Source organism: Megalops cyprinoides, chromosome 10, assembly GCF_013368585.1.
Source record: "Megalops cyprinoides isolate fMegCyp1 chromosome 10, fMegCyp1.pri, whole genome shotgun sequence".
Lineage (NCBI taxonomy): Eukaryota > Metazoa > Chordata > Actinopteri > Elopiformes > Megalopidae > Megalops > Megalops cyprinoides.
This window is the reverse complement of record NC_050592.1, coordinates 22,499,956-22,521,046: the sequence shown is the minus strand read 5'-3', so window position 1 is coordinate 22,521,046 and position 21,091 is coordinate 22,499,956. Positions and strand designations below refer to the sequence as shown.

At 41.5% G+C, this 21,091-nt stretch overlaps 2 protein-coding genes and 1 long non-coding RNA gene across 3 annotated transcripts; 2 read left to right on the top strand and 1 right to left on the bottom strand.

The window, feature by feature from the left end:
- Positions 1-11,249: 11,249 nt before the first annotated feature.
- On the bottom strand, positions 11,250-13,477 carry si:dkey-11p23.7 (V-set and Ig domain-containing protein). Its single transcript, XM_036539890.1, has 3 exons — positions 13,296-13,477; positions 12,084-12,467; positions 11,250-11,774 (listed from the first exon to the last, which is right to left on the bottom strand). The coding sequence occupies exons 1-3, from the start codon at positions 13,348-13,350 to the stop codon at positions 11,350-11,352; spliced, it is 864 nt and encodes a 287-aa protein (XP_036395783.1). The 5' UTR covers positions 13,351-13,477; the 3' UTR covers positions 11,250-11,349.
- A 1,793-nt stretch (positions 13,478-15,270) lies between these two features.
- Positions 15,271-17,955, top strand: siglec15l (sialic acid binding Ig-like lectin 15, like). Its single transcript, XM_036539552.1, has 4 exons — positions 15,271-15,332; positions 16,921-17,313; positions 17,650-17,872; positions 17,910-17,955. Exons 1-4 carry the CDS (start codon positions 15,278-15,280, stop codon positions 17,953-17,955), a joined length of 717 nt encoding a protein of 238 aa, XP_036395445.1. The 5' UTR covers positions 15,271-15,277.
- Positions 17,956-17,966: 11 nt separating this feature from the next.
- Positions 17,967-19,175, top strand: LOC118784013. Its single transcript, XR_005005220.1, has 3 exons — positions 17,967-18,000; positions 18,439-18,469; positions 19,135-19,175. It is a non-coding gene; the product is annotated as an uncharacterized LOC118784013 (long non-coding RNA).
- The last annotated feature ends 1,916 nt before the right edge of the window (positions 19,176-21,091 follow it).

Sequence of the window (21,091 nt, the reverse complement as noted above, 5' to 3'; positions counted from 1 at the left end):
TGTCTCTTGAATTGCACTGGAGGCACTTTGAAAGGAAAGCTGTTCTGGCCTGACAGAAGAGAGGAAACCAGCAGATTCCTCAGGAGTTTCTTCAGTTTCCTAATCCAACTGTACTTCTGTCTCTGTCCGATTTCTATTCCTATATTTTCTAGTACATTCTCAAACACAGATGTGAGAGCATGCAATACTTGCAACAGTGGTTGAGCAACTGCTTCAGAAAGAAGAGAGGCAGCATTTCTTCACCTTATATGGTGCTTCCTGTTCTTTCAGCAAAAGCTTCCTTTCAGAGTTGCACACTCAAGGACAGTTTCACCATGACAGTCATTAAATACTGCACACATATGTAAAACAGTAAAATGTCTCTTAAGAAACAAAATATACTAAATGACTGGATAATAAAAGGGATCATCTTTTATATGCTTGCTAAGATTAATAATTCTATTGTAAAGGGTACATCAAAACACAGAATTAATCAACAAAATAATACTGCTTTGAAATACTGAAATTCTGCTGACACACTTTGCAAAGCCAAATTAGTACAAGGATTATCAACGGTTGTCAATTAATATACATATACCCCCAATTAATAATAATAATAATAATAATAATAATAATACAGAACCAGGGAAATGCAGGCTTTGTAGTTGCAATGGGTTTACAACCAAAATGATAAGATACATTAGCTGAATTAGCATGAATCATTGTTTTTTTTTTTTTTTTTTTGAATTAGCAAAGTTTGGGGAAATCTTTAGTGAAGTTTTGCCAAGACATTTTACATTACTCTACATTACGACCAACGAGTGTGAGCATAGCACTATTCGAGCCCTATCACAGGTTAACTTGTGCACTCAACTTGTACACTACATTTAACACCTTGTTGCTCGTAATGTTATAGCATTATTGTGTTTCAAAGTATGTGAACTTCAAAGTACGTGAATTGTCTCAAGTAACACCGAGGCCGTACAGGAAAAACAGTAAGCCTGCTCGAACTGGTATTTTCTCTATCTTCGTTGCACAGAAGGCGTTACTTTTTGTGATAAAAATGATGTGGTTTGTCTGTGAACATCATGGGGCAATACTCTGAATGGGAAGTACTCTAACCTCGGTCTGTGGGTTCGAAAATAGATGAACATACAAATCCACAAACTTAAAAATACTGGCCCTTATCTCTCCCCATCTACTAAAGTAGTGCAGTTTCAGCAGGAGAATTAATAGAGGACATTCGCATTCGACCATGACACAGGTCATCTGGTTTAGACAGCTTACTTTTTAACATATATTTTCATTTCCATAGTTCGTATCTTCTCTCACACTTCTCAACCGGTTCTCTACTTACCTTAGTCTTGAGGCATTGAAAACTACATTTCCCAGTAACAACTTTGCTGCCGCTTTACGATTAACGTTACGACTGACGACACTTGTTTCCGGCAGGGTCAATTTCACATGTGGAAGAAAGAGACAAGAGAAAGTAGCTAGCTAGCTGGTGAAGTTGGTAAGAAAGTCAGCTAAATGACAGTATCGTCATACAGCACATCATGCACTCTTACTTAAGCTATCGGTGCTATTTGTTGCTAATGTACTCTTTACAGAGTAACACAGCGTAACAGCGTAAATGTGGTCTAGCTAGGTAGAATCTGATGACGTTAGCTACTTCGGCTATACTAGTAGTAGTGCATGTTGCTAATAGCTTTTGGCAGTTACCAGCAGTGTAGCATTTGCTTTTAAGAAATATCTCGTTCTCCGTCGTTTTTAATTCGGTAACAGAATGTGACTACACTACACAGACTACACAACTTTGATAGCTAGATTACATAGAGTACTTATCCCTGTGCACGTTACATGTCAAGCTACGACTGCTAACAACTGACGCCGAGCTATCCATGTATCCTCTCTAAAGCTAAACGATCATTTACAGTAAAATGATCATTTAATTAAAAAAACGTTCATTTTGTGAAATAACTGGTTGTGAATAAGATTCAAACATCAGATTGTATTCCTCTGGACAGGACGCGGACTCTCCCGCTGACGTCCCCCTGGGCTGCTATGGAGAACTACAGGAAAGCGCGCACGATAGAGCAGCCCTGTCCTTGCCCCTTCCCTGGCCTGCCCAGCGACACGCCCGAGGTGCGAGTTAAGGACGGCAGTAAGATTCGCAACCTGATGGGCTTTGCCGTGGGGCGCATGGAGGCTGAATCGGGCAAGCAGATCCTGCTCTCAGGGGCTGGCAAGAGCGTCGCCAAAACCATCACCTGTACGGAGATCCTCAAGCGGCGCGTACGCGGCCTGCATCAATACACTCGGTTGCTGTACCGCACTGTGCAGGATGTGTGGGAGCCCCTAGAGCCCACCGCAGGATTGGACAGCCTCACTGTTAGCAGAAATGTGCCAGCCATCTGGGTGCTGCTCTCCAAGGACCCCCTCGACCCCACTCAGCCAGGTTACCAAGCTCCGGGGTCTTTTGACGCCCTGTGGGCACAGGCTGTTAGGGAGGAGGAGGCCGGGCACAGGCAGGGGCAGAGGAGGAAGAGGGGTGGAGGCGGAGGTGGGGGCAGGGGAAAGGGGGGCTCTGGCAGGCAAGGAGGGGCCCGGGAAGGCAGTAAAAAAGACAGTCGCAGAGGGCCGGTACAAGAGTGAGAGCAACGCAGACTGGGAGCTGAGAGTGGAGTTTCGGATGAGCTGGTCTTAGCCCGTGTTGTTTCAGGTCACTGACTCTCAGCTGAAGCACACTCTATAAGCTGTTCCTGCATCTCCTCATTGGTGTGTCTCCATTCCATCCATCAGATAATGAGACAGTCAGTGCTGCCAGTCCTTCATGAGGGCCATCGGAGTGCCCTCAAAACATGCTTTTTTGCATGACAACACTGGGGGGTACAGGCTGAAGGTTATCTACAGGAATAAATTCTCACGTTTCATTCATGTTTTGACAGTTTGATATGATGAACACAAAATGCACATTCATTTTTTAAAAAAAATAAATCTATCAGCCTCCCAGTGTAAACACTGCTAGGACCCTGTGAAGGTTTCTGTATCTGATGAGGCACTGCCTCAAAAGGTCAGAGGCCATACTGATGTGCCAATGGCAGAAATTAATATCTAAACCTTTGAGCTATGGAAACAGCAAAGTTAAAGGAATTTTTTTGCAACGTCACAGATGTGTTGAAGTTTACTCTTTGAAATATAACTTTGTTGGTTATTTTATTTGTTGGATATTTTATTTTGTTATATTTTGCAAATAAAATTTAGACATGGTTGCTGCATGTCATTTCTTTGCAAAGAAACAGGGTTGGGGTGAATTTTCTTTCATTTCAATCTGATTGTAAATCTGAAAGACAGATACTTAGGAGCAATGCAGGACAGTTATTCTGTCTTCACAGTGCCTCCAGAATATTTTGTGTGTCATCTTGGAAGGTGACTCAAGATTACATTCAGAAATGTATTGCATGTAGTGCTGTATTTTCAGCTGTGAAGGACTTGAGGATGTGGAATACTGTAAGTAATTTTCAGAAGAGGAAAAGGTCGCAGTCACACTATAATATAACCAACTTAACCCTGCAACCAGCAGATTTATTCTCTTAAAATGTGGACTCAGAATGTGTCAAACGTAACCCAGTTGCTGGGGATTCTGTAAATATTTACGTATTGGGTAGGCAAACGTGGGAATAAAACCCATCTTCACTTTCCTACGTCTTATGCAAATTGCACCTTGATTTCAGTATATTTTTGAATGTCAAATGGGTGAGCTTAGGAGAAAAGGAAAGAACAGAATCTTTTCTCATTCATAATTTGAACTGGATTGTGGCTTACCGTGCTGTTAGGTAAGTATTTTTGCTGAGTAATATTAAAAGTGTTTTTAACTTGTTTTAGTGTTGTGTAAGTCTGGATGTTTTGTTTTAAATATTTGCCTTAAGAAAGTGACAAGCTTAAAGAATATATTTTGTACCGCACAAGTTACATATAATTATAAATCCTTTTTCACATTTGTAATGTATTTTGTATATACTATAAAGGTACAACAGTTCCATAACCAACCACTGGCTATAATTACTATTATTACTTCAAGCATTTCAAAATGTTAGAAGACATAAAGGAAATCGAAACGTTTTTCAGGAATTAACATGTATGTTAATATAATGGACACAAGTGTTTATTTCTGTTGTGAAAACTTATGGAAGTTGTGAACGTTATTCTGTTTAATCAGTAATCAAATCATCAGTTTAAAAGACTACGTCTGACTTCAAAGTTCAGTTTGTCTGTTAGTAACAGTAAATGTTTTTATACACTCCCGAGCAATAAAAATGGGCCAAGTCCAAAAACGCAAAACATTAAGGTTTTAATGGTCTTAATAACAAATCATTGGTCAGGAAATTAGCAAGAATTATACAAATACACTCCTGAGACCTTCTGTGCCACCATTTGCTCGTTAACTTTTGCTGCAGTGAATAGTTTGGGAGAAAGCTGGAAACAGGGAAATTCACTTACATAGTGTTCTTGTACACAAGGTAAAATAATGATAGTGATTTAAATGTTTGATATAAATTTCAAACTAACACATGTCCGGATGTACAAAATTTTCTAAAAATATCTTCTGGGATGTTTTTATTCTGAAAAGATATATAGATTTGGTGATCTGCCACACCTAACGCAGCCCGTCAAAGGCCTGATATTGAGCTCATAAGTGGAACCAGGAGTGATAGAGAGATCTACAATATGCAGTGAGTGAGTCCCAAGGAAAATCTGCTCCAAAAAAAAGCAAAATATCATGCAGGGGTTGCTGTCAGAAATCGCATAGCTGGTCTTCATCAGGCCAACTGTAGTTATTCTGAAATTTACAAGACCCTAAAGGCAGAGAAAATCCCTATTTCTCTATCAGCTATTAAGGGAATAGGTCAACGCTTTGAAACAACAGGTGATGTTGCCAGAAAGAAAGGATCTGGAAGGCCCAAAGCCACGTCATGCAGGGAAGACCACCTGCTGACATTTACAAAACTGTCAGAAGAATTCCAGACCTCAGACAACAAGAATCTTTCGAGAACAACAAGTACCAGAAGGTTGTCTGTTGCAGGTTTTGCATCTAGAAGATGTGTTAAAAAGCCATTGCTGTCTGAGAAAAACATCAAAGAATGAAGTTTTTGGCAGAATATGGAAAGTTTGATTCAAAGTGGTTCAGCAGAGTTGTGTGGAGTGATGAATCATGGTTTGAGTTGTATGGTGAGGCTGCAGAGAGGTGTCTTCAAAGACCTGGTGCGAAATACAATATATGCATCTCCACCACAGTGTAATGGTATGGGGAACCTTTTCAGCTGCTGGTACTGGTGAGCTGCTTCACTGTGAAAAGTCAATTAATGCTTTGGAGTACAGGAGAAAGACTTGCTTGTTTTCTAAAGAGGAACAATCAGACATTATTTTTCAACAAGACAATGCTCCTGCCCACCCTGCAAAGACCACCAAGAAGTGGCTTGAGAACAAGTCCATCAGGCTCATGTTTTGGCCTGGCCAGGGTCCAGATTTGAACCCTATAGAGAATATTTGGTCTCACATTAAACACAAACTAGCCGGGAAATGTTTTTCAACTACTCATCAACTGTTTGAAGCCATCAACACCGAGTGGAACAATATTGACTCTTGCTTCTGTAAAACGCTATCTGCAAGTTTACCCTCAAGGCTTCAACATTTAAAGAAATCACAGGGGAAAGCTATCCCATATTAAGTTACTTTATCTATTTGTTTAATTCTTGCTAATTTCCTGAAAAGTTATTTGTTATCAAGACCATTAAAAGCTTAATGTTTTGCGTTTTTGGAATTGGCCCATTTTTATTGCTCGGGAGTGTATAAAACATTTACTGTTACTAACAGACATGGGAGAACAGAGAAAACTGAACTTTGAAGTCAGACGTAGTCTTTTAAACTGATGATTTGATTACTGATTAAACAGAATAACGTTCACAACTTCCATAAGTTTTCACAACAGAAATAAACACTTGTGTCGATTATATTAACATACATGTTAATTCCTGAAAAACGTTTCGATTTCCTTTATGTCTTCTAACATTTTGAAATGCTTGAAAATAGGCTTGGCCCATTTTTTTGCCTGGGAGTGTACAGTAATGACTACTATGTCCTTTTCCATTCAGTGAAACTGGGTAAAACCTTTCCTATTCAATGCAATGTATGTCCTGATACAGATCTCTTAAATGTTAGGTGCCCTCTAGAATAAAGTTTGTATTTATTTATTTATTTATTTATTTATTTATTTTAATTTTAAATGTATGGTCCACTTTATATTGTTGAACCTTCTGTGTGTTTGTGGACAGCAAAGCCAGATTATACTAAATAGTACTGTAACCAAAATAAGTGAGGAAAACCAAGTGTTAATTTCATCCTTGTTAATCTCATACAATCCTAATCAGTAATTTGAAAATACATTTCGAAAAGTATTTTGTAGCAGTTTTGTGCATAGCTGTATTGACCACAGAAACTGACATGTACTCAGTATGAATAGAGAGTTCAGAGAAATATTCTTCTGTGCTCAGGAACATTTGCTTTTATTTGAATGCTGATTTGCAATAGAAAGTAAGTAGGTTTGGAAGGACACCTGTCTCAAAGGACAGCGTGTTGAAAATTCAAAACTGTAACCTGAGAACTTCTCGGTCGTTAAGCAACAGAGGCTAACCTTCAGGTCTACAGACATCGTTTCCTCTCAGAGAAGGACTTGTGCACATATAGTGCAATTCTCTTCAGAGGGGTGAACCTGTAAAAAGAAGAAAAAAGTGAAGGTTGGTTGCAATATACTTTACTGTAGCCACACCAGCAGGTGTCTCACCTAGGACTGTCCTACAATACCAGCCAGAAATTGAATATTTCTTTTTTTTACCAAAAATCTCACCAGACATTAACTGAGATAAAAATTTTACCTGATTTATTTAACCACCTTCACAACCTGGTTGTAAGTATTGCAAGGACACCAGAGAATCCAATACTGTGTGACAAGTTCCTTGTCTTTAACATACACACTGAGTAAGGACCTAAATTTATTGTCTCATTTGAAATTCAGCATCTCATACAGCAGTGCTCTCATCACTACACTGAGACAGTGGATTTTCTGCTGGGTCCTGTGTGAAGACTGGCCCACTAAAGCCATTTCCAGTACCACCCTGATTTTCTCATGAGGTCTCCCATCCTAGTACAAACTAATCCAAGTCATCTCATACAAAGTCTATGAATTATGTATGTACAAGCAGGTATGGATAGATACAGCTTCACTGTAAAGGAGCTGTCTGTAATAGTGTGTGGGGTTTGTGTGATCTTCCTTTTGTAGCTTGTCAGACAGTTTTGTGGGACTAAACATCTGTTTCCTGGGTCACTTGTGACATCATGTGGCTTTGCTGGAGCCCGATGGTTACAGCGCTCCTTTTTGCAGGTCTTCCTTCTGGTGAGCAATCCACGCTTTAATTTTTATAAAATACATCACACAAATATGTAATATGGCAGTTTGTAATATGATGTTCATATGTATGTGTATACATAGAGATTTCAAATGTGCAGTTTTAATGAAGAAATTCAGAACCCTTATTTTATTATCTTACATAAAGTAAGTGAATAAACTGGTGTGTTAACTGAGTCCTGTGATAACACACATAAAGGCCATTTCTATCCTTTCTGTTTGCACCTTATTTTAATGAGTGTTTGTGCTATGATATGCCTGTGGGTTACTGACTAGTGAACCATCTTGTCATTTACTCCCTCTGGTGTTTCCTGTTTCCTGTTTCTGGGCTTATTGGTAAGAAAGGCAGTTAAGGAGACTAAAAAAAGAGTGGACTGTGCTGCATAGACACCTCTATTGTTGTTCTACACTGCCCTCTCCTGGACAAAGGTTTATGTGGACGGCCAGAGGCATAAGTCTATTTTGTGAGAGCTCATTTTCTGTGTGCTGAGTGCAGCCAGTGTCACAATGTATGACAATCCCGGGTCCATTATCTGATTTGGTTTGATTTGATTTATGTGTACTGTTGTAATGACAAATTTATTACATGTAAAGACATAGCAATGCAGACAGTGGATAAACAGTAAAATTATTCAACAATTATAGATCTATTTTAGAACCATTTTGTACTGTTCAGAAAACAGCATGTACTTGCATAATAAAACAATGGAACTGTGCATTTTTACTGCATGAATTCACCACTGTATTTCCCGGTGGTTCTGAAACAGGCCCAGCTATATAGTACTTTACCTGTCTGTTCTTGGACATTCACAGGATTCTCCTACCGTGAGAGCACTGGGACTGAATTCCTCACGGCTTTCCTGGAGAACATGGCGTACTACCACCCATCTCCACCCACCCACCGACTCCTCATCTCTGCCCTGTATAACCGAACCCAGATCAATGTGACCATTAAGGAAATGGACTTTGAGACAAGCCGTGTGCTTTGGGTAGGGCAGACTGAAGAAGTGGCCCTCCCACGCTGGGTAGAGCTGGGGAGGTTGAACGTCTCCTCGAAGACCGTGCACGTGTCCAGCAGCAGCCCGGTGGCTGTCCTCTCTGTCAACGCCAAGGGCAGCAGCATCGAGACCAGCGTGGTTCAGCCCGTGCAGAACTTGGGAACAGAGTACTTTGTGGCCTCTCTGGCCACGCCTACAGCCAGCTCCTACCGGATTGTCATCATCAACACCCAGTCAGTGAACATGGTCAAAGTGTCCCATTCGTCCAGTGCACTGCCTGTGGCGGTCACCCTTGGCCCCCACCAAAATGCTCAATTCCAGATCGAGCCGCCCCCGACAGCCACGCGGGTGACTGCAGAGCACCCCGTGGCAGTGCTGTTCGGACACCCCTGCATCGACAGGAATGAGTGCACCTGTGGTCTGGTGTTTGAACAGTTGTCACCCACCGGCAGCTGGGGTACCCTCTTCATTGTGCCCCCTTCCTCTTCATGGAACAACACAAATCAGTTGCTCCTGCTGACAGCGTCTGAAAACACCAATCTGGAGGGCGTCCTGCCATCCATGCCCTTCAGTGAATCCGGGTCTTCTCTGAATTCTCAGGAAGTGCTACAGTTGAACCCAGCACCAGCAGGCACCCCTTTCTACATAAAGGCTTCCCGCCCAGTGTCCCTCATGCTTCTGAACCCCGGCCTCACGTCCTTGACCCCAGAAGAAACGTTCTCCTCGTGCCATCTCCTGCATGCCCTCTCAGGGTTCTCCAACTACGCCCTGCTGGTGGTGAGGACTGCCCACACTGACGGGGTCAGACTTGGGGAGGAGCTGCTCCCAGCCTCAGTGACCTGGGCACAAGTGGACGGGACAGAGTACTCCCAGGCCCTTGTTCCGCTTGGCTCAGAACGGATGCAGCGCGTTGTCTGGCACAAGGACTCCAAGATTGGGGTGTACAACTTTGGGAAAAATACAAATGGCACTAAGTCCTACGGACACCCCGCCCTGAGCCTAAAAGTTGAACCAGGTAATGTTTCACACTGTGTGTTGATTGAATGGGAAATCTGTATAAACTATGTACAGTCACAATGGGTAAAATGTCATAGTGTCACTACAACATGTGGTGTGTGGTATGTGACAGTAATGTTTACTACGGGTTATATTATAGTAGATATGCAACAGCATTGCACCATACTTTTCATTAAGATTAAATGTTTAGATTATCTATTATATTGAATATATATATTTATCTATATATTGAAATGGTAAAATGGGTTTGGAGACATTTCCATTTTTGGCATACAGTGTTCGTTCCACAGGAGTGCAGTGCTGAATCTGGGGCAAAGTGATCGCCACAGAGTAATCAGGAAGCACCCTGCATGCACATGACAGTCACATGAACGGCTATTTACAGACTGGAGACTGTGTAGAGATTTCATCATTTATGAGGCCCATTAGTGAAAGAATGACTCTACTGGCTCTGAGTGACACAACTAAAAGAAGTTACAGTTCATTTTTTTGGTTGCATAGGTGTTGGTGGTGATTATTATGATGAGTGTAACTTGTGTGTGTGTGTGTGTGTGTGAAGACGGCTCTAAGTGTAAGGTAGGTACCTTTGAGCTGGTGCACGAGGAGAAGAGCTGGTCAGAAGCACTGCAGCACTGTTGGGCTGCCAGCAGCCAGTTGGTGAGTATGAGCAGTCCGGAGATCCAGCAACGTGTTTCCCAGGCACTGGGAGAGGCCAGGAACAGCAGCATGGCTTGGATAGGCCTGCGCAGGAGCCTGTTGTCCGGGGCTTGGCGTTGGCTCAGCAGGGACCCGGTGGGTTTCTCTAACTGGGCTGGAGGTGAACCTGGTGACCCTCTGCAGAATCAGTGTGCTGCGATGTCGCTAGAGCCCAAACACAACTTTATATGGACCGCCAAGAGCTGCTGTCAGACCCTGCCCTTTGTCTGCGTCCACTCTGGAGATGAAGTGCCCTTCCCATAGGGACTGAAGTACCCTTCCTGTAGGGCCCTTCATGTGATTCTAGATGGGAATTGAAGTTCCGTTCCCCTGCTTGTGAGGCCCCTGAGAGGATGTGGCCTTGTAAACATTGGCCACATCTTAAATACTTAAGTCTTAAGATTTTCTACCAACGCATTGGTATTTTTCCCCTTGTATAACAAACATTTTTCCCTTCTTGTGTATTTTTCCTCTTGATTTGAACCTGACTTGCTTTAAGTTTCAAATATGAATTGTGATACTGATTGAAGTGTGTGGTGTGTTTCAACCTTATTCATTTTTTAACAAAAGTTCTGCAGAGAGAAATGTCACTATGGCTACCAAGATTGTAATTTAATATTATAGTTGTTTAGTCAGTTTTTAAAACAATTTAATTGCATCATTGAGAGCAACATTGTGCGGTTAAGAATAAAACATATGTTCGTGAACCCTCCAATATTTCAATATTGTGTCAGATTGAGGTTGTAGTTTGCCATTTTCTCTTCCCATTCCTTGCCCTTTCCAGTCTCTCTCCTGTAGTCTCAAAAGGTGTAATGCATTCTCCGTCTCGTGCAAATGAATTTACCAAAACAACAACCTCAAATTTGTAAAGCATAATTACATGTCACTTATATATTGTACAGTCCACCGGTTTGCCACGGGTGAGATAATCTGAAATTAATTTGACCAGTGTGGCTGCCTGGCTGGCATGAGTCACCGCATAATGAGGTATGCCGCAGATCCTCTGAGGTCAGAACAAAAGGACCAGTCAGTACCATGTGAATGGAGGTCTGCTTGTTTTTAATGGAAAGAGTATATTAACAGGAGCCTAGGGGTGGAAAAGCCCAGTCATCTGGTGGATGATCTCTTTAGTGTGAAACTGAAATGGGGCTGGTGATTGAACTGTGTATGCAAAAGAGCTGAATGATTAAGTGTGTGTCACTGGGCCTTACAGCTGACCCAGGAGGCCAGACCCCCTTCTCTCACCAGCCAGGCACCCCATACCAAGAGCAAGATCACCTTTGCTCCCAAGGAGAAGGAGATTAGCAGCAAGAGGGGAGCAGCTCCAGAGGAAGGCTGGTTAGGGGTAGGGGGCAGCAGGTAGAGGGTGGCCTGGTCCCTCCCTAGGGGGTTGGAGGCACTGCAGACGTACTGCTCTCCAGGGGTGATGTCCTTTAGAAGGCTGGAGATGTGATGCTGGGAAGGAGCCTCCTGGGAAAGGGGGGAAGCCTCAGCGCCCTCCAGGAGCTCCTCGGGCCCACTCCACTGGATGTCTGGAAGAGGGGAGCCCTGGACACGGCACAGAGCCCTGTACCCTGACTCCTCACTGCCCTCTACTGACAGACCCAGGATCCGGGGGGCAGCTGCACACGCACACACACACACACACACAAACACACACACATACACGCAATTTACAATAGCACCAATCCTCTGAAGCTGTTTAAATGATTTGATGCAACGGTCAAGAAAAAAATGAGCTGTGATTTCCATACACATTTCCATACACACTTCCATTTACTTGTGTTCTACAAAACACTGTCCATCTTAACACTTTGATTTAAGTATACCTGTGAAATTGACAAGGAAGCTATTGATGGATTTTGAGAGATCAGCCCTGGGTTCACTGTAAAGTCTGTATGTGGACACCTAGTCAGCATGCCACTTTGTACCTTCTACTCTCAGGCGCGTGCCCATCTTGTTCTCGTAGCTGGCGCGTGGGTAGCCAGGCAGCTCCACGTGGCAGTAGTAGCGGCCGCTGTCCTCCAGGGCGGCGCTGTTGATCCGGAGCGACAGGTCGTGTTCGTGCGGGTTGCCTTCCAGGCGGTAGCGGTGGTCCTGGTGCGGCTGCGTCTGGCAGTGGTGGCTGTCGTTCTGGCTGGAGCACTGGAAGAGCACGGTGCCCATCGCGCCGTGACCCAGTTTCCACAGCACCAGCATGGAGGAGTGGTGCGTGCGGTGCGGGTGGGTGAAGGAGCAGGGGAGCACCACCGGGTACCCCTCTATGGCCCGCACCTCCGGGGGCACCTTCATCGACCAACCGTCATCATGCCCGGCTGGGGAGGGGGATGTAGAATCAGCTTGACATTTTTCAGTATTTTTCAGATAAAAAATTCAAATCTAATGGTTCAATGTCTCTACCAGCTAGCTTGTGCCTTGTCTGGCCAACTGTTGAAACCTGGTCATGCAGCACTTCTAATGTTGTTGACGCCTTACATGGCTTTTTATTCTGCACTTGTAAGGTGCTTTGGATAAAAGTGTCTGCCAAATGAATAAATGCAAATGGGTAATTGAGCAAACCTTTCCAGATCGACTTACAATGCATATATCATATATATAATTTTCAAGATTAAAAAAGAGCTTTAATGAAGCTGGTGGTAGAGCACAACTGAACAATACATAACACAATCTGGACAGAATAAAATTTCACCACATCAACCTACTTAATGTGCAATGCTTTAGAAACTCGTTGAGCTTAGAAGTTTATGTAAGTAATGCACCATCTCTTGTAAAAAATGCAATAGTAAGCTATCATATTCTATTTTTATTGTATAATTATTTTAATCTACTGCTTGGTCTATGTACAATAACCCTTCTTCAGCTCTTGTAAAGTCATTTCATAAATTACTATGTGTCATAATATAAATATTAAAAGAGATTACATACACTCAGATTTATGGTTTCTTTACATGGAACAATTAGACAGCATGTCTTTCAGTCTGTACCATTTGTGTTTGCATACATTAAGTTGGAAACATCACAATACTAAAATGTACTATGTTGTGACAACCATCATCACAACAGCTGCACAGCTATTTTATGGGACATCATAAGCGATAGATCATCTGGTCCAGCCATAAGCAAATGGCAGGGGCTCCACTCACCTGTAGTGTGGAGCAGTAGCAGAACTATGAGGGTGGAGAGTGGTTGGGGGTCCATGTTGCTTCTGCTTGTCTGATGGGCTGAATGGTGTGAGGTTCCCTTTGTGCTCTGGTCCTGACCTGCAGCTGGTCCTCTCTGACTCACAGCCACTCACACACAGCATGACCCGGGCTGTCAGCCTTTCCACACCAGCTCACTCAGGACAGAGAGCACACACACTCAAACATGCACATGGATACTTACAAATGGGCATAAACCACACATATACTATTTACTTTCTCTCTCTCTCTCTCTCTCTCTCTCTCTCTCTCTCTCTCTCTGTGTCTCTTGCTCTATCTCTGTCCGGTGCTGAACACCCCCCCTCCCCCTACCCTCCCACAGAAGGCGACAACAAACCATGGACATGTGCAATAATGATATTATTATGGTTAATGCAATGCTAACTTCCTCTTGTGCAATAATATGAACACTATGTACACTGCACTTTAATACAGTACAATGTAATACAATAATACAGGCATGTGCAATAATAAGGTACTGTAAAAAATCTGTTTCACACAACAGCTAGGGAGTACTTTTTCCTGTCAATGCACAGACACTTTACTATTATTATTTATTTATGTTCCATACTACTCTTCATATTCTATACATCACACATTTTGTATTTATTCTTGTCTTTAAATTCTTGTTATACTGTATGTTGTGACAGCACTGACACTGGGGAGAAACTGTAATTTAGTTGTCCTGAACAATGATAATAAAACTCTCTTATGTCTCATGTCTTTCTTTCTTCATCCTTCTTTGCATGGGATGGGACAAAGGCACACCACTATATGGACATTCATTTACAGAACAATACTTGCAACTTTCCATCATCTTCTCATACCATGTTAAAGCAAGCGTCCCTTCCCACCAAAATGCTAAAGAAACAATGCTAAAGTCATCCCCAAAGGAGTCCGCCCCATCAAAAGTGCAAAAACCAAGGTTTAATATATAAGTGTATATTGTTTGTCTTGTTTTTTAAATGTCAGGCATGTTCCTCACAGCCATGGACAGCCATTGCTAAAGAAATTGACTTTTATTGTATTGTACTCCATTCCATTTTTCTTGTCTCTGATGTATTTTTTACTTCTCTGTTCTCTGTCTGACACCTTCTACTGTGGAAATGGGAAGATAACAGAGAGTAGAAAGAGAAGTAAGAGACCAGTCAGCGGCAGCAAGTATCCACCAGCTGGTCTGAGCATGGTTAAGTAAGTTTGAGCTTGTAGCCACTACAATTTATACTATACAATTAGTCACACAGTACATATGAGCTCAAGACCTTTGCTAATCTTCATCTGCTACCTCTTGAAGTGAAAATAGCTGCATGTAATAACTCAATGGAGGTCCATGTCTGACTTCAGTTTCTTTCAAATATTTTTTTTTTACCAGCTCTACTGATTGGAAGAGTAATTTAAACCCTCTTTCCATGATCACTGAGGTAACATTGTGAGGGTTCAACATGTCAACTCTTCACCAGGGTTTATTTTTAGCTTTGGTGTGGCTTGATGTGTCCACTAAAGTAGATTGGATCCCAGTCCCTTTCAATGTCATTGTTTACATCACTGAAGTGGCCCCACTGTGTTGGTTGGGTGGTGTTCCTACCAGTAGATGCGTTCTATTCAGATAAGACAGACAGAGGACAATGTTGTTTTCAAAATACGTATTGCTCTCAGCCTTTTCACAGTTTCTTGCTACTTGTTCCATGTTTGCTCAGTGCAGCAATCAAGGTTCTGACAGTAATGTTTTTTCACTTCTTTTTTTTTTTTTTTGCACAAATCATGTGTGCATTTAGAGGAAACATTGCACATACCCTCCTCCTTGTTGAGAATCCAAAAAAAAAAAAAATAAACACCATTGCAGTGCTTCCTTTATTGCCCAATGAAATTTCCTGGTTTTATAATCTCTGGTCTTTCCTCTTTTTCAGATCCTGTTCTATATCATAATGAAGATGCCCCATTCTATGCTTTACCTCTTCTTTCTTCTCTACAGTCTCACAGGTAAGCATGCTTGAAGTTCACCTTCTGGTTAGGGTGATTTGACACTAGTCTTTCAAAGTACAAAGTGTATTTCTGACAGCCTAAAGGCTGACCATTAGAAATGTTAGATAACACAGAACTGTGAACTCATATGTGTCGTGTACTGCTTTTACCAATTGACAATTGTGAAAGGGTCACAGTAAAAATGCTTTCAGGAGTTTCACACCTGATTCATTTATTACTCTATTCTGAGAACCAGCAACGGAGTCTTGGTCTGGGTCTAGGCCTTGGCGTCTCAGAAAAAAATTCAATTAAACGAATAAAATAAATGTATGCTTCAGTGAAAAATACTGCATTCTCAGTCCAACAGAAATTACATTAACTGCCAGAAAATACAGTATGTGTAGGTTTTGATTAGGTAATATTAAAGGCTTATGTTTCTCTGTTATAGTTCTTGCTTTTAGTACAGTTTTTTTGCATAGTTTTTCTCAGCTTTTAATTCTTTTCCTGGTAGCCAAAAAGGAAATCCCTTCTAGGGCCATGTGAGGATATGTATGTTATAATAAAGAGTAAATTACAACATGCCTGGAACATGTTAATTCTTCATGGTTCTTTTTTGTTTTCTGTGATGGTTTAAATTGTCACTCTTGAATATCAGTCCATGCAGAGAACAGACTTGGTCTGGGTCTTACCAAACTAGGTCTTGCTAGGATTCAAATTTATGTTATTTATCCAAGCATTCACCTGAACATAAAATTTGTTTTATTTTGTACATGACATGAGGGGAAGGTCATAGAATGGCTATTTTCCATAAATGCATTGCAGCTCAGCTGGTTTTAAGCTTCTGGCACTCAAGAGTGGCCCCATGATTGTCTATACTGCAGTAGTATTTTTCCATATTTCCTGTAACCTTACAATAATATTTTTAATCACAGCATTAATCCAATTCCGAAAAGATGCCTAACCTGTCTTTCACAGTCACTTCATGGACCATACATGAAGCTCTGAGGGGTGACATGAGGCCCTAGTCCATACGTTGACTGGCTCATACACTAGGTGTTTTATGGAAGATACTGAGTTCATGGAGAAATAGTAAGATCCTGGGCAGATACAATACCAGTCAAAAGTCTGGACACACTTTTCTTTCTTTATTTTTGCTGTTTTCCACATTTTAGAGTAATGGTAAAGACATCAAAACTATGAAATAACACAAATGGAATTACGCAGTGACCAAAAAAGTGTCATAAACAAATGAAAGATATCTCATAATTTAGATCCTTCAAAATAATATTTTTTGTAATTTAACATTTTTTGGAATGAAATTCATGCATAGGCATCAACTTCACTATTTATATTTGTCTAAGAAACAAATTTCAAGCATTTAAGCATTAGTCTTTAGATCAAAAGGTCTTTGGATGCATGTTTCCCATTATATTAATCAGGTGTGTCCAAACATTTGACTGGTACTGTACATATTACTGCTACAAATGGTATCACTGATTCAAGTCCAGTGTTTGATGTCCACTGTTGATTAAAGTATCTCCACCTGTTTCATCCTTTGACTCACTGATTCCTTCTTTGCTGTCGCTGCTACCCTGTGCTGCCCCAGGCGGTCACGCGGTGCGGTGGACCATGACTGTCCCTGCTCGGGTGAACGGTACAAAAGGACAGAGTGTGGTTCTGCCGTGCTCCTTCACCCACCCACAGCAGCAGTCCTTCAAGGGTGAGATCCTCGTCAAGTGGATAGTCAGAGACTTCTACGGGGACCCCATTTTCCAGTGCAGCGTGAGCAACAGCACGGAGGGGAGGTCAGACAATTGTTCGGACCCTTCGGCCCCTGGACGTTACTCTCTGTGGGGGAGCCCTCAGGAAAGAGACCTGTCACTGCTCATCCGGGGACTGGAGTTCTCCGACATCCAGCGATATTACTGCAGAGTGGAGCTGGACAGGACGAGAAGAACCATGTACCAGCACGGGACGGGGACGTGGCTCCATGTCTCTGGTGGGGGGTCACACTCAAGTAATCTTGCCTGTGCTCACTGGAAAGCATTTTCAAGGTTATGGTAGATGTTGTAACAGAAGTATTTTGCTATGTCACGATGCTGCTGTTGTTTATTACGCTCAGAACAATACACCATCTGTAAAGAAAGCAAAGGCGCTTTGATTCAAAGAAGAAAAAATCATGACTGCTTGTGTCGTGCTTTCCATGGTTTTGTTTTGAAATGACACTCCATTACTAGATTTTGGTGGAAAATATCATTTATGTCTTAAATATGTAGAATAGGAAGACTACATAATGTTAAGGTAAAGGTATGATGGAGAATTTTGCCTTCTCCAGGTCCGGCTGAGATCCTCAATCTTTCTGTGGTGCCAGGGCCCATGCCTGGCAACAGCAGCCTTGAATGCATGGCTGAAGGGAATCCGAGGCCGACCTTGACCTGCCAATCTTCAGCTGGCCCAGTGCCCCGCAGCCTGGTCACCACAGCGACGGATAGGTTCCGTGTCACAGTTCGTGTTCCCATGACCTCCCAGGACACTTACGTCTGCCGGGCTACGAACCAGCATGGCACAGCAGAGCGGGCCTTTCCCTTGCACCAGGGGCCGTCTGCCCTCACTCTCGGCCTGTCCATCTCTGCCTCATTGATGCTGCTGGGCCTGGTGTGTGTCTTGCTTTTTCTCAAGCAGAGAGGTAGGTGTCAGATCCCTGATCTAACTGTTGTTAATAAATAAAGTGTGTTTTAGTAATGAATGGACTGGGCTTGAAAACCTTACTTCAGATTTGATCCTCAGATAGGTCAGCGCTGTTGTTCTTGATCAATAACAGCAAGAGCCACCACGTGTTCTCAAAAATTAGTGCTGCTGCTGCTTGATATCTGTATTTCCTCACTGTACATGTCCATGAAGAACATACATATTCTTTCTGAAATTGTTCCAAAAAATTTTCCCCTTTTCTATGGCACAAAATAGGCATGCTAGACAAATTGAATTGTAATTATTTTTTATCCTCCACTGTCTTACACAATTTAAATGTCAGGCTGTACATCTGAGGATTCTAATGTTACTGAAATGCAGTGTAAACTGTTTAACACAATGCCTTGATTCTTTTCCTTTTCTTTTTTTCCCAAAGGACGCATACACCTCTGCACCCTTGAACGCAGGTACTATGTTTGTAATATCTTTAAAAGTGGTTATTCTGCTCTGAAAGCAAACGTCTACTCTGGGGAAGTGTTCAGGTGGACATAGCAAACCTTTGGTAATGTGTTCAGGTGGACATAGCAAAATTTAGTGAAAGTGTTCAGATGGACATAGCAAACATTTGGGAAAGTGTTCAGGTGGACAAAACAATCACACAATGTGTCAATGGTGCTTCCCAGGCAGCCTAGTAAATGAATCATACATCCAACTAAACTGTTTTCTTTGGATCTTTCTTCTTGTAGAACCACTTGATTTAAGAACATTCTTAAACCGTACTGTTGACCTGACACTTTTCAAAGTTTTACAACGGTGTATCTACGCCTCCTCATTTTCACATAGTGGTATGCTATATGCTGTACTATATGCTGTGATAGAATTATCATGCCTGCCCTTGGCATGTCAGTTCATAGTCCTTTTGTCCAAAGCATCTTTGTTGCACACAGCTGTCAACTTCTCGCAGTAATATCACAAGCAAACCTAACAAGGAGCCTACACACAGTGGCAAAAAAGACACAACCCTGATGAGGATCTGTACTTCGTAAACCATGAAAACAATTGTTTTTATTTTAATATGAAGGAGTGATATCATACAGTAACTCCTCCTTTCATTGGTGTGTTTGCTGTTCAGATCGAGACAGAAATATGAAGCTCCCAGCCAGCAAGCAGCAGGTATGACTACTTGTCAGCGTTTAACCACAAAACCTACAATATGGGTTTGGTTGAACATACCAAACATTTAAGTTATGAATCAGCCTCATTTTCTTGTACTTTCAGAAAAAAATGTCCTGCTGGTGTATCAATGTATAATAGTAATGGTATTTAATATAATACATTAATTATTACGTGACTGTAATTATGGAATTGTTTCCATTTCAAGTGCATTCTAAAAGCCACTTAAAGTGTTTCTGATGTAGCTTTTAGTTTGTTGAGACCCATTCTGTGTTTTCTAACCATGTAGGTAAAGAAGCATTCATAGTTTGTGTCTCCATTGTGTTAACTCTTGGCTTTTCCTTGTTTCGGAAAGCTCCAGAATCAGAAATACCTTTATATGCCAACAGCTCAGAAATCAGTGAGTACATTTTCAACCTTTCCCTTACATTAAACCCAGAGTAATTTAGCTGACTCTGTAGATGCTGAAAACATTATAATAATATTAGATTATTAATATTAAAATGTGCTAATAATTAGTTTGTTTCCTCCTTTGATGTTTTCTTTTTTCTTCCCTGTAGAGAGCAATGATGAGCTAGTGTATGCAGACGTTAATGTGAATGCTCTAACGAAAAGTAAGTTTCCCCACACATACAAAATTAATGCTTGAGTAATATTACATACATGGTATAGCAGCATTATTTTTTGGGTTAATACGTCAACCATGTAGTCCTTAGTGTAAAAGCTGTTTTGTTAAATCCTATAATGCAGGGGTTTTCAAAGTCTAAGAATGTGGGCCCCCCAGTGCCCCACACTGCTGTAATGGGAATGATAAAAAAACTCTATTCCTTTGTGATCCTGTGTTAAATTCATATTGACTGATTTTTGCTTATTGCATAGGTCCACAGAGGTATATGATGACTCCAGGTGATGGTAAGAAATCCATGTAAATGGAGTGTTGTGGTATAAGGATGAAATGCTAACACTAACTTTGTTGTTTCCTGTTCTATGTAAAAACACTACAAATCCCCTCAGAATTGCATGTGGTTCCATCAATACCAAGCTTGTTTGGTACAATGCCCTCAAGGCTTTCAAGAAAAGTCACACAGACAGCTTTATTTCTCACTCTACATAGATTTAAGACATTATGATAACTGATGAGTGGATTCATTGTGTCTCTGTATACATGTACTGCACAGTATATTAGAAATGAACAATGACGTGCCACTAGGGTACAGTGTCAGCATGTTGAGCTAATGGAGTCTGTATTTGGTTATTCCAGACGTTAACTACGCTGAGTTGGCCTTTTGTTGAAAAGCTGCCTGTTTGGAGAAGAAGATCTGCGTTTTTGGATGACTTTTAAGTTAAGGCTGCTTTCCTAGTCTGGCTCCTTTTGTGGGTGCATACATGGGTGGTTTAGTGGCTAGAGAACTGAATGTGTAATCTGAAGTTTGCAGGTTCATTTCCAAGTTGGAATATTACTGTTGCATGCCAGTTCATGGCAAATTATTATGTGAAGAAGTATCTTGTAAAATACAAGGTACAAAATTATCTACTACAGAAAAAATAATGTAATGTGAATGCAGAAATGAGAACATTCCACAGACATATCAGAATCTGACAGTTGAGAGTAAGCCTGTTGTTTCAGGTATATGGAAGATAGATGCCAAATAGTCATTGTGCAGGTCTGTGGGCTAGCACTTTCAAAGACATACCTCACATTCACAGCAAGGTGTTATGAGTGAAGAATTTCACATCTTTGTTACATATAGTGAACACGGAAAATGTGACTGTTGTGCCTGACTCTAAAGCAGTATTTAGTGTGTTTCTTGACCAGTGAAGTAAATGTGAACCAATGTGAATTTTTTTCTTAGACAAATTGTGAAGTTCATGTCTATGTATGAATTTCTTTCCAAACAAAATTTTAATTTTAAAAA

Coding starts and splice junctions, on each gene's coding strand:
- si:dkey-11p23.7 (XM_036539890.1), bottom strand. CDS start 13,350: ATGGACCCCCAACCACTCTCCACCCTCATAGTTCTGCTACTGCTCCAC. Junction 12,468..13,295: donor GCTACTGCTCCACACTACAG/GTGAGTGGAGCC, acceptor CCCCCTCCCCAG/CCGGGCATGATGACGGTTGG. Junction 11,775..12,083: donor CACGCGCCTGAGAGTAGAAG/GTACAAAGTGGC, acceptor GTGCGTGTGCAG/CTGCCCCCCGGATCCTGGGT.
- siglec15l (XM_036539552.1), top strand. CDS start 15,278: ATGAAGATGCCCCATTCTATGCTTTACCTCTTCTTTCTTCTCTACAGT. Junction 15,333..16,920: donor TCTTCTCTACAGTCTCACAG/GTAAGCATGCTT, acceptor GTGCTGCCCCAG/GCGGTCACGCGGTGCGGTGG. Junction 17,314..17,649: donor GACGTGGCTCCATGTCTCTG/GTGGGGGGTCAC, acceptor TGCCTTCTCCAG/GTCCGGCTGAGATCCTCAAT.